The 13,784-nt window shown below is 44.6% G+C and overlaps 1 protein-coding gene across 2 annotated transcripts in view; it reads right to left on the reverse strand.

The window, feature by feature from the left end:
• LOC311243994 (mitochondrial ribonuclease P catalytic subunit-like) overlaps positions 1 to 13,784 on the reverse strand; it is a 92,132-nt gene that overhangs the window by 67,062 nt on the left and 11,286 nt on the right. For both annotated transcript variants that reach the window (XM_084333403.1, XM_084333402.1), the window contains exon 4: positions 7,449 to 7,587. In XM_084333403.1, coding sequence (XP_084189529.1) covers positions 7,449 to 7,587 — 139 coding nt within the window. The remainder of the gene's footprint in view (positions 1 to 7,448; positions 7,588 to 13,784) is intronic.

The raw sequence follows: 13,784 nt of genomic DNA on the forward strand, positions 1-13,784 counted from the left end.
GCTGAAGGAGCCTGGTCCTTCTCCATTCTTTTTCGCCCCTCTCTTCTCCTGCTTGGCGGGGCTGGGAGGGGGCTGTCGAGGTGGTTCTTGTAGAACTCCTCTGGCATCCCTGTGTACGTCCCGGTCCACCGGGCCCGGGTCCGACTTTGTTTTCGTTGACCTGTTGGCCTGGGTTAACCCCTTCTTGAAAACTGAAACACTTGTACTGCTGTATAGCCAGTGTATACCCGCAGTTGTGTTTGAGTTTTTTCTTGGGGGGTTATAGGAACAACCGCCTCATGTTAGAACCAAGGGAGTGGTTGGTTCCCTGGTGTGTTGGTAGCGGAGTCAACTCTCGGGGTAGGCCGGCCTTGGCCCTGTCTGCCAGTGAGTGTGCCCCTGCACCTTTCATGACGTCTGCCTATCATGTCAGCCTTCTCTGCCTCGGCCCCTCTAGAGGGTCGGGTTTTTTTTTGTGGAGGCGTACGCCCCTTCCGCCGGGTTGCTGTTTCAGCAGACCCCTTTGGCGCCTGTCTAGTCCGCAGTGCTCCAGGCTTAGGTTGAGTGGCCTGTTTCCTGGATTGAGGGATCAACTTCTTTGAGGGTTGTCTCCCCGGTGTGCTGCCTGGTCCCGCTGTGGGTGTAGCCTTTTGAGTGCTTCGGGGCGGCGTGCTGTTGGGGGGGAAGGGCCTGCTCTTGGATGGGCCCTGTCCGAATATGCTGGCGATGTGAGGGGTGGTGTCACTAGTGACCGCCTGGTGGGGTCTCGATGCTGCAGCGTCGTTGGCCTCTCCAGGCCCCCTTTTCCGGGGGGGGTCCAGTCCCTTCCTGGGTCTGGGTCCTCCTTCGCGCTCCGCTGCTACGGCCTTGCCACAGGGTTGGGTTTTTTCTCTTGACCCCGTGATATTAGGGGTTGTAACAGGGTTTTTGTTTCTTCCCGTTCATTCCCTAGTGGCATGTGGGTTGCGCGTTTGTGTAGTTGTGGGTTCTTCTGCTCACCCTGTGCGTTTGAGTTGCTAAACTCCTCTTCGCACAGTCGGATCCGATACCCTCCCGTCCTCCACTAGGGGGTCCGGGGGCTCGGGTCCTCCACGGTTCTCATGGTAGTGGGGGGCCTCAGCGGGTACATTTGTCGAGCTTCCGCTCTGCTCAGCTCTTGTATTCCAGTAGGACGCAGAGCGGTAGCTATACGATACTATAACGTACGGTTATGTCTATAACCATAGTTATATGAGTATAGCGGACGCTCTGCGTCGGACTCACTGAGGACCCCGTGGTCTTCGCCTTTGTGGTGAAAGACTTGGGAAGGAGCTGTTAGTATGGCCACACCCCTGCTTATGTAGAGGAGCGGATAGGGGTGTGGCCAGGCGGATGGGTGTGTAAAGGTGCATGTGAAAATGTATTCAGTGCTAGTACTGATATGGAAGTGAATTCCAGTAGTACGCAGAGCGTCCGCTATACTCATATAACTATGGTTATAGACATAACCGTACGTTATCTCTCCTCTCCTCTCCTGACACCATGTTAACCTCACCTGTTATTTCTCCTGACACCATGTTAACCTCACCTGTTATCTATCCTGACACCTCTCCTGACGGAACACAGTGTGAGAAGAGCATTTATGCGGGTGAACACCAGGAAGGCTGCTGGCCCAGATGGGATAACAGGACGTATACTTAAGTCCTGTGCTAACCAGCTAGCCCCTGTGTTCACCACCATATTTAATCTATCCGTGGCTGAATCTGTGGTACCTGCCTGCTTCAAGGTGTCTACTAGTATCCCGGTACCAAAGAAATCCTCCCCAACAGGTCTCAATGACTACAGACCGGTGGCACTCACCTCTGTGGCCATGAAATGTTTTGAGAGGCTGGTTAAGGATCACATTTGTGCCTCCCTCCCCAGTGATATGGACCCTATGCAATTTGCATACAGGCCAAACAGGTCCACTGATGATGCAGTCTCCCAAGTACTGCACAGCACCCTCTCTCACCTAGACTTCCAGAAGGGGGGCTATGTGAGACTGTTGTTCATTGACTACAGCTCAGCGTTCAACACCATAGTCTCCACCAGACTGGTGGACAAGCTGATCGAGCTGGGTCTGAGCTCCGCTCTGAGCGCCTGGATACTGGACTTTCTGAGTGAAAGGCCCCAGGCGGTCAGGGTGGGGGGGTCAGACCTCCAACACCATCACCCTGAGTATCGGGTCCCCCCAGGGCTGTGTTCTGAGCCCCCTGCTGTATTCACTATACACACATGACTGTGTGGCCAAGTTCAGCTCCAACTCCATAGTGAAGTTTGCGGACGACACAGTGGTGGTGGGGCTGATCTCTGACAACGACGAGAAAGCCTACCGGGAGGAGGATGAGGTACTGGAACACTGGTGCCAGGACAACAGCCTGCTCCTGAACATTGGTAAAACCAAGGAGCTGATCATGGATTTTAGGAGAAAACAGCAGGGGACACACACACCACTGAGGATAAACGGGGCTACCGTGGACAGGGTGAGCAGCTTCAAGTACCTGGGGGTCCACATCTCAGAGGATCTGACTTGAACAACACACATAGACTCAGTCGTAAAAAAGGCGAAGCAGCGCCTCTACCACCTGAGACAGTTAAGGAAGTTCAGAGTATCTGGGAAGATACTCCAGTCCTTCTACTCCGGAGCTGTAGAGAGCATCCTGACTGGAAACATCACTGCCTGGTATGGAAACAGCACTGCACAGGACAAGAAGGCCCTACAGAGAGTGGTACGCTCAGCCAAGCGTACTATGGGTAATGTACTACCACCCCTGCAGGTCCTATATAACAAGAGGTGCAAATCCAGAGCCTGCAGAATAATGAAAGACCCTCACCACCCCAACAACAGCCTGTTCAAGCTGCTGCGGTCAGGCAAACGCCTGCGAACACCAGCAACTAGGACAGAGAGACTTCGGTTCAGCTTCTTCCCCCAGGCCATCAGAGCCTTGAACACTGAACTCTCCACACACAAGCACACATGAGCACACACACAACACACACAACACACACACTGTACACGCTCACACACTAGCAGCCACTTTAACATGAACACACACACTCATGCTGCACACGCTCACACTTATGGTCACTTTACAAAATGAAAGGTCACTTTAAAAAATAGTATAACTTGAGATTGTATAATATAGCATTGTATAGCAGTGTACATAAAGACCCAGTGCCTCATCCGTAGCTAACAGTGTATTGCACTATCACAGGACCTAGCATGTCTTACCATGTGTCACGTACGTGGGTTGTTCATTATCATTATTGCCATATATTTTAACACCATGTAAAGATCAGGTTAGTATATGTAATATTATGTTAGTTAATTAGTTAGTGGTGTGTGTCTTGGTACTATTGTGCTAATTCCCTTTTTTCCCTTTGCCAGGTGCCGCCCGTCCCTCCTCTGGAGAGTGCGGATTGCCCAAAGAGAAACAGCTGACGGCAATCGCCTCAACAAGGGACGGGTGGATAAAGCCTGGCATGTGACACACATCAAGGCGCCTCCCTAAATCATTGCCACTAGCCAGGGTGGAGTGAGGAGGTTGCCTATCTTACCATCATTGAGTGGATGCTTTTGAGCTCCTTTTGTAAATACCATTTACCACTGTGTGTGGGCAATCTTATTGTGTTGGTCTTATCTTCCACTTTGTGTGATTCCCTAACAGGTGGGATTATTATTGTATATATTATTGGCCTCTGCGCCATTTCCCTCCATCAAGGGGGATATATACTGTAGTGCCTTATTGCTGGGTGGTTCCCAGTGCTTACCTCTGCTTAATAGCTTTGTCTTATGACACGTCTATATTTTGCTTAGTGTTTGTTTGTCTTATTATATATTCCCTGTTTGTTCTCCCTTACCCTTTTACCATTTGTGTGTGCTGTGGGTTTAAATCCCCACTATAATAAATATCATTTTTCCTTTGGGAAAACAGTGGGTTTCAAGCCCCGCTATAATAAATATCATTTACCATTTGAAAACGCCTTTGTTTATTACTTGCCTACCGGGACCTGTGCTAAGGCACCTGACTGGACGGGCTGGTGTTCACGTACAGCCCGCTCCAGGTATATTCTATATGGTCATCAGACCTTTGTATGTGACACCATGCTCTTGTAAAAACTCATGTACTTATACCGATATGCCCTACTTTGATTACTTGTATTATTGCACAAATGTCGTTTGCATCCTATTGGATTCTTACTATTGTATTATTGTATTATGCACAATCGTTGCGGGCAAGACCCCCCGCATTTCATTGTATACTTGTATGCCGTGACAAATAAAACTCTTGACATGACCACGTTAACCTCACCTGTTATCTCTCCTGACACCATGTTAACCTCACCTGTTATCTCTCCTCTCCTGACACCATGTTAACCTCACCTGTTATCTCGTCCTATGTAGTAGTATCGCGATACTTTGCGTGGCGATACTGTATCGAAACAGGGACACCAAGTATCAATATTTAATTATTTATAAAAAAAAATTGTATAAGGAAGTTGCATTGTTCATTTCAATACCTGTAATAGTACAGTAGTCCACACACACGCACACATGTGCATTCAGTTAAGTTGGAATATGACTGTAATACAAACAGTTCAGTTTGTCAGGTACATGCAACACAGATTAAAGTGTTGACATCTGTCTGCTTGAGAAAATCCCATGTTCTGCAATCAAAATGATTGAAGTGAGATGAACAGACTGAACTTTATTTTATTAGATAAAACATGTTGACAAAGTTTTACTTTGCAGTTGAAAAAAGGTAATAAATCGCAATATATCGCAATATTAATATCGCAATACTCAGCATATCGCAATATATTTAGTATCGCAATACTATCGTATCGTGACTCAAGTATCGTGATGCCTCTGGTGATTCCCACCCCTATCTCGTCCCTCCTCTGTTTTGGGGGGTGGCCTTGTACCCCGTATTGACACCTTGTACCCCGTAGTGACACTACTAAATAAGATGCCACGCTTATCTTCTACTCCTCATCTTACTCTATATCCACATCTGTCTGTGCATACCAACATATAATCCTTTTTACATATATCTAGATACTATATTTATATCTGTACATATCCCTTACCTACTATTTTTTATATTTTTTTTTAATCTTTTTCCCCCTCCATTTTCCTCCGATTTTCTCCCATCCCAATGTTAGTCGTTATGCCAATTCCCAATCCCCTTCCTGGTCGCTGCGCACTTACCCCCCACAGTCAGATCATCTGGGAGAGTGGAGGCTATCACGTGCTTCCTCCGACACACGTCCAGCCAATCAACCGCTTCTTTTCACCTGGCAGCGCGGATATTCTCCGAGAGGGCGTAGCGTGTGGAAGGATCACACTATCCCACTCAGGTCCCATCCGCGCTTAGCAGGCGCCCCGACCGAACTGTAGGAGTCGCTGTTTACAACGACCCGGACCCACCCCGCCAGCTTCTCCCACCCTCTAATACTGCCAATTGTATTAGTGTGAACGGCCAGCCAAGCTGGTGACAACCCCGGAGCTGTGAGCTGGATTCGAACAGGCGAATCCAGCTCACAGCTCCGGGGTTGGTGACGAACGCAATCGCCGCTACGCCACCTAACCGCCCATCCCTTACCTACTCTTACTAGTTACGCTGCTGGCCAGTATGACTTACTACCATAGTGTCTTTCTTTATACCTGTATCACTGTGCTTAATAATACTACAACTCTGTACATACATCTGATTAGCACTATTACTCAGTAGTACTAATTTATATATGTTATACCCTGCGTTTATGTATGCAAATTCAGGTTGTACGAGAATGCGCGTTCAATTTACAAATCAGTGACATTCTTCATTCTGGGGAGCGCAGCTGAGAACACTTTAAAGGCCAACCTTCACGTTGTATTTTTGTTCAATAAACAATGTGGACTAGGCCAACAGTGACTTTCATGAAGGAGGGAAAAAAAAGTATTGAAATTGACCCAGTTTTAGCGTTTTTATCAAACATTTTGTCTGCCCAACACAATCACCACGCACGTGGATATTTTAATCAATGGTTCATAACGTGCGTGTGTAATCGAAATGATCTCGTCACAACAGGGGGCTCACCAGGGGGCGCTGAGAGTCACACACAGCTAGTGGCAGGCACTGCAGGCAGAGAGCCTTGCTACCATAGATATATGCTTGCTACTACTAGCCGAATGAAAATTTATCTGTTTCACCTAACACTATTGCTCCGTGATTATAACCATCCATCTCTAAAGCTAACCACTATTTGTAAAAGCCACAACCACGTTACCATATTTGTAATAATGTAAATCATTGTGTCGTTGTACACATATTGTGTTTATAACGTTAGTAGCTAACATAGCTTAGCTTGGTAGCTATTGTGCTAACAACATATCCCGACATCCGGCTCGCTGGCCGGCATGAACGGCCGACCCAAAATGGTTCTCTCCTCTCTGTGCACCCCGTCCCCGCGGGTGCCCTGCCGGGGGGCCCGTGGACGCGACGGCGGCGGCGGCCGTGGGGTGCTCGAGCCCGTAAAGGCTAGTGGTACACGATAGCTATGAGCTAACTAGCACTGCGGGCTCGGGCGCCCTGCGGCCGCCGCTGTTGTCGCGTCCACGGGCTCCTCCGCGGGACGCCCGCGGGGACGGGGGCACACAAAGAGGAGAGAACCACCCGCAGGGACGGCGGAGCTGTAGTGGTCCCGACTGTAGCAGGGACGGCGGAGCTATAGGCTAACTGTGATGCACCGAGTGGGCCACCATTGATCTAGTACTATGACCCGGACGGGCAAGGCATACGTTTCCTGAAGTGACGTCACGGCCGTGCTAGCGTCTGATAAGCTTTTAGATTCGGCTCATTAATATGCACCTGTAGTGACGTCGGCGTTTGATAAGCTTTTTTGATTCGCGCGTGCATGTTATTCGTGCGTGGACCTTTTTAACTCTTTCGAAGTGGCATTTCCGGTGTCAAATGGAAAAAAATAAATAATGAAATTATATACCAATGATGTAAACTACCCATAATTGATCAGTAGGGTTTAACCTGGATGTTGGGCTTTAAGAACACATTTTCACGCGTTCATGAATCAGGCAGGGAACTTTCTTAAGTTTGTCCTAAGGAAGTTCTTAACCCCTTAAGCCCGAGCGGTCCGGTACCGGTACGAGATTGATATCACGCCATAAATAGATGAATACAGAACGTATTAATTAATGTTGCGTTTCTTTTTCAAATGTAGCCAAGAGTAAAGACCCTAACCCTGTCAAAACAGGGATACAAAATACATTCCCTGAGGTCCATAGATGTCCCTAGATACCAAGAACATGCAAATGAACCTTGTAGAAGTGGAGCAATCTTCAATTTACTTATCCATGTGTATCCACCCATTCCTTTACATACCCCACCCCACCCCACCCCAACCCCCCCCCCCCCCCCCCCCCCCCCCCCCCCCCCCCGGCCCCATCTCACTTGGCAATGTCAAGCTCCGCCCCCGATTTGATCAGTGACATCATCATCTGATACTCAAAGCGTTGTGGTTTGGCCGAGGCCTCCTTCAGCGTCCTCCAATCAGCCGGGGAGAGAGGCCGGTCAGGAGGTGGGTCGTTCCCTGCAGAACAGAACCGGTTAGAAGATACACATTTTAACCATTTCACTACATAAGGTTAACACTTTCACTGCCACACGACAAAGGGTTAACCCTTTCATAACCACACTACAGAAGGTTAACCCTTTCACCCCTCTTTTTTGCTACCATGATGACAAAAGTGCTTGCTTTAAAAATAACGTTTATTTAAGTGCTTAGTACTGTTGACATTACACTGCTTGTAGTAGTACATCAAATAGCATATTTGGATAAGTTTGACCATTTCTCAAAAACAGAAAATCATTATTTAAATAAATACAGAAAATAAGCACTTGTTCACTCAGTGGACATTTCTAGCAATGCGAGGTCTGCTGCTGCTGCTGGCTAATAATACGGTCAATACGTGGGGAGATCTTTGACAAGGCAACACGCATGTCATCCTCAAGGCTCAACTTGGCCCTATATTTTGTTTTCGGAGCTGTCATGGATGAAAAGCCAGCTTCACATGGATATGTGGTGCTGAATGGTATCAACACCGTAACTGCTGCATCATCATGAGATACTCGATACTCAGCTCCACACATGTTTCCAGGGGCACTTCACTGAAACCAGCTCTCCAGGTGGTATCAGATGAGATTTCAATGAGTTCTTCCAAGAGTTTGGATGGAGATGTGTCAGGAAGCTTTGTCTCAATGTTCTCTGTAAAGGAGTTCTTTATCCAGAGTGACTTGGTGATAGGGATGGGTACCGAATTCGGTACTTTTGAGGTACCGAACCGAAACACGTCAGTACTACAGAGTATCGATTCAAGTGAGATACAGAAAAAAAATAATATATATATATATTTATTTATTTATTTATTTTTTAACTTTTTTTCTTTTCATGTCAACGTTTACACGCACAATATATGCTTACCTAGGATTTGACTTGATTCAACAACAAAGCAGTCGGAGCAATGGCAAGCCGAAAACTGTCGAAATTGTAGTTATTTGAAGTTTGGATTTTTAGTTAGGCAAATTACATTTCTTGAGACTAAAGTACAGAAAAAAGGTACCGTTGGGTACCGGTATCAATTCACAGGTACCGGTACCGTATCGGTTCAAATGTGAAAGGTACCATCCCTACTTGGTGATCCTTTTCTGTATTTTATTAAATAATGATTTCTGTTTTTGAGAAATGGTCAAACTTATCCAAATATGCTATTTTCATGGAAAACAGTGCAGCTGCAACAGATATCACTTTAGTGATAATTTTCGGTAAAAAATTTATTATGTTAAAAAAAGAATTATCCCAAGGCTCCCCTGGCAGCTCTCTGAGGCCCCCTAGTGGGCCGTGGCCCCCCTGTTGAGAACCGCTGGTATAGATCAGGGGTTCCCAAACTTTTCAGGCCAGGGCCCAGAAAATAAGGCGTCAGAGAGCCGCGGCCCAATGGACATCGTCAGGCTTTTTTTTTTTTTTTTTTTTGCCAGGTGACCGATTTTTTAAGCCAAATACCACTTCAATCCTATTAAGTTAGTTCAAGTTAGTTATTCATTTATATGTGCTATTTATGAGAGGGCTAACTTGTTGCAAAATAATAATGATAATAATAATAGCCTCATTAAAATACTATTGTTGCTTCGGTTGTTTTCAGCGTTTTATGTGCATAATCTGTTATTTAGTTTGAAATGTTCGTTGAAATAAGTAGATTTTTCGTTTTTGTTTATTTATTAAGTTAATATAAAACCATATAGTCACATTTTAGAATACAATAGAATAGAATTTTAGAATACAACTAGAAACACTGTCCTGGCCTGCTTCTAAGTTCAGTGGCCTGACAAAAAAAAAGTTTTTCTTCTTTTTTTTCTTTTTTTTTTAAATCATCTCGCGGCCCACCCGTGGCTGCTCGCGGCCCACCTTTGGGTCGCGACCCCGACTTTGGGAACCACTGGTATAGATGACACTGAGAGCACCCAGGAGAATGTTCTGAGTATATGATGGTATAGATGACACTGAGAGACACCCAGGAGAATGTTCTGAGTATATGATGGTATAGATGACACTGAGAGACACCCAGGAGAATGTTCTGAGTATATGATGGTATAGATGACACAGAGCACCCAGGTGAGCTAAAGGTAAGTGGTATTGTTCATCTAGCAGTACTGAACTTGAGTGCTACACTTGACTCTGGGTGCTGCATAGTAGTATAAACATATTAGCACAGTAGGTAGTAGTATATACATACTGCATACAGTGCATAGTATATTAGTAGACATACCGGTAGTAGCAAAGTACACAATAGTAACAAATAGTGGTTGTACTGGGCAGCTCCTAGTTGTCAACAGTGTCAGGCTGTGGTTGTACTGGGCAGCTCCTAGTGGTCAACAGTGTCAGACTGTGGTTGTACTGGGCAGCTCCTAGTGGTCAACAGTGTCAGACTGTGGTTGTACTGGGCAGCTCCTAGTGGTCAACAGTGTCAGACTGTGGTTGTACTCAAAACGAATACACCTGCAGTAATAATCTGTTTCATCAACCGAAAAGCTAAAATAGCCCTGCTAAAACAAGGACCCAAACTACATGGAACGAGCGTGTATCTAAATGAACACCTCACAAAAAAGAATGGTGACATCGCAAGAAAGGCCCGTCTACTCCGCTACCAAAAGAAGATCCAATCAACGTGGACCTCAAACTGCAAGATCTTCATCAAATTAAACGGCACGCCAGACAACGCAAAAGTTTTGGCCATCAGAAATGTGTTAGAGCTTGACAAGTTCCAATGACACCATACAACCGTGAAAATGGTAGGATCAACGTCCTTATTTTCTCTGAAATGACTAAAATGTTTCTTGCGTGCTGCAGACTTAACTTTCTCAACATCTTTCTTTTCTCTGAAATAACCAAAATGACTCTTGCGTGGAATCTTGACTTTTTTATGGAAAAGAGGAACATCATACTATCACTTGGGCACCGCAAAAGGGCGACTAGATGCGGGAGGGAGAGCATGAGTGCGCGGCAGGGAATAATATTCTTGTGTTACATTTATAGAACGCCTGGTTCTTATACTGTTACATTTCTAAATACCATAGGTCATTTTTACTCAATGATGTGTGAAAAGAATTTCCCTTTATTATGGGCTTCTTTGGCTTGAGTGATGATGATGATGGAGAAAATGTCCATCGCTGCTGTCTTGATGGTGGAAATATCACCTGCAAGCAATATGACCCTGAGCATCTCGATTGTTTCAATACCGAAAACACCCTTTCACTATTGCACCTCAATATTAGAAGCCTCTGTAAACACCATACTGACCTTGTATCATTACTTTCCATTTCTGGCTGTAAATTTGATATAATTGGTTGCAGTGAAACTTGGCTAAATGACAGGTCGTTCACCGATATTCTCAATCTTGATGCTATAATTTCTTCCATAAAAACAGAATTGGGAAAATAGGTGGAGGAGTGTGTCTTTACGTGAATACCAGTCTACAAGCAAATGTTTGTGACATGGTTGACTTTGATGACGGCTCCGATTCTCTCTTCATTGATATAAATGGAAAAAATGGAAAAAAACTTCACCGTTGGGAGTAATATATTGCCCCCCAGACACAAACTTGGATGTCTTTAGGAACAAGTTAGAGGAAACCCTTCATTCATTAAACATAAAAAACAACAACTGTATTCTAATGGGAGATTTTAACATAGACATCTCCAAGGATGATTCTATAAAAAATTATTTCATTAATACACTGCACTCTTCCTCCTTCTTCACAACTATAAACATATTCACTAGAATAACACACTCATCCAAGTCTACCATTGATAACATCATCACCAACATCCAAAACACCAAGCTGGAGTCGGGAGTGATCCTAACTGACATAACTGATCACTTCCCTGTCATGTTGTCTCTAAATCTTGCCAGTGAACTTGCACCCCCTCCTTGTAAGACAACAATTAAAGTAATAAATGACAGAACCCTGCAGCAACTATATGGAAGCCTGGGCCCTCATTCATCAACGTGACGTAGAAAATGTTCTATTTCCACACGTAAGCACAGAATTTAGAATGAGTGCACGCACAAAATAAACGGGATTTACCACACGTGCGTACGCATGTTCTACGCACACCTGTCATGATAAATATCACCTTGGCCCTGCGCCGAGGCTCGTGCACACTTTCACGTATTTGCATACCAAAACCGCCCCGATTAACCATATACGGTAATGGACACCCCCATGAAATGTGGAAGAATGGACTAAACCGAGGGAAGCGTGTTATGAAACAGGCTGACAGACGTGTACACGTACGGTGATGTCGGATATGATATCTATTAACCATTGCTGCCTGGGCAGCGCAAACACTAATAAAGACCGTGCTGGAATATGACTGCCTTTTTCCGTTTTGTTTGATTAATACCCAGGGATTAAAGTTCTCCTCAATTTTATTCCAAATCGCGACGGACTTTCCGTCAATTTTCTACCTGCTGCATATGATTTCTAGAGGCATACAATCTATTTTGATGTCAGTATTGGGTAGCCTATATAAACAATAATACGAGAGCATATACAAGAACAATGTATCTCACTGCCATGTATGATGTAGCCTGCCTTTCAATACATGAACTTGAATTCCATCATGTTTGTGTGCGGGAGTGGGTGGTACTGGTACAGTAATAACAGTCTACACAATATCACGATGGACCATGCCATGTAGCCTATGTTCTATTATGACATGATCTGTGACGACAAATGTTCTAGAATGTTTGAAGATATCATACTCTGACAGCATGCCTATGATCAACAAAAACGCGAACTTGATAACTATAGCTAAGATTGTACATAAGAACAGGAAAATAGCGTTGGTAGCGGTATACGCCTCAAATTTGTACGAAGAGGATTTCTTCACTACACTAACCAATGCAATGTTAGACATTCCCGATTACTCATTTATAATAGGTGCGGATTTTAATGCCATCTGGAACCCAAGGATGGACAAATCTTACCTCGCCTTTTCCAGCGAACAAAAGAATTAATCTAAGGCATTAAAGGATTGGTCGAAGATTACAGGTGTAAATGACTTATGGCGATTACTTAATCCCACGACCCGAAAGTACTCTTGTCGATCTGCGAGACATAACACATTATCCAGAATAGATTATGTCTTTGCATCACAGAGACTATTTAATAATTATGAAGTGGAAATGATACCCAACGCACTATCAGATCACTGTTATTTACTCCTTAAAGGATCATTTGGTATACTATCCTCCCGAGCCCCAAGATGGCGATTTAACTCGATGCTGCTTAATAACAAGGAATTCATTACACAACTCAAAGAAGCTCTTATAGTATTCCAACGGGAGAATGCAAACTCGGTGCAAGACCCCAGAATAATATGGATGTCGGTAAAGGGAATGATCAAAGATTTCACTGATAGCTTTTCCTCCAAAATGCGCAAGAATCAATGCACAAAACTGGCTGAGCTGGAAACGCTTTACTCAACGTTATTTAATTCTCTAAAATACAACAACTCAACTCGACTAGAGAATCAAGTTAACGTACTAAAAATAGAGATCAATGCCATATACAGACAACAATCGGAAATACAAATACGCAGCACAAGACAACAGCAGTACTCCCAAGGTTCTAAACCTAGTCACCTATTAGCCATGCGATTAAGAATTAATGCAAAATTTGCAGATATAACTACCATTAGAGCACAACAAGTACTTGAAACAGACCCTGTAAAAATAAACGATACATTCAAAGAATTCTACTCCGACTTATATAAATCAGAAACGACCTTCGATCAAAACAAAATGGACACATATCTTAATCAAATTATTCTCCCTAAACTTTCAGAGGATGACGCTAAACAGTTAGAAACACCAATCACACTAGAGGAACTCAAGAAGGCCATATCCGAAATGCAAAGTGGTAAGGCTCCTGGAAGAGACGGTATCCCATCAGAAATGTACCTTTCTTGTTGGGACATAATTGGACCCTTATTACTAAATATTATCTTATACTCAGTCAAGGAGGGGAACTTCCATAAGAATGACAATATTGCACTCATAACAGTCCTCCTTAAAAAAGACAAAGACCCCAACGAGTGCGGTAGTTATAGACCTTTAAGCCTCCTCGGAACCGATATCAAACTGTACTCTAAGGTATTAGCCATCAGATTACAAAAGCATATGACGTCTTTAGTTCACCCGGACCAAACTGGCTTCATAAGAGGCCG

This window comes from Notolepis coatsorum (genome assembly GCF_963971535.1).
Source record: "Notolepis coatsorum genome assembly, chromosome: 1".
NCBI lineage: Eukaryota > Metazoa > Chordata > Actinopteri > Aulopiformes > Paralepididae > Notolepis > Notolepis coatsorum.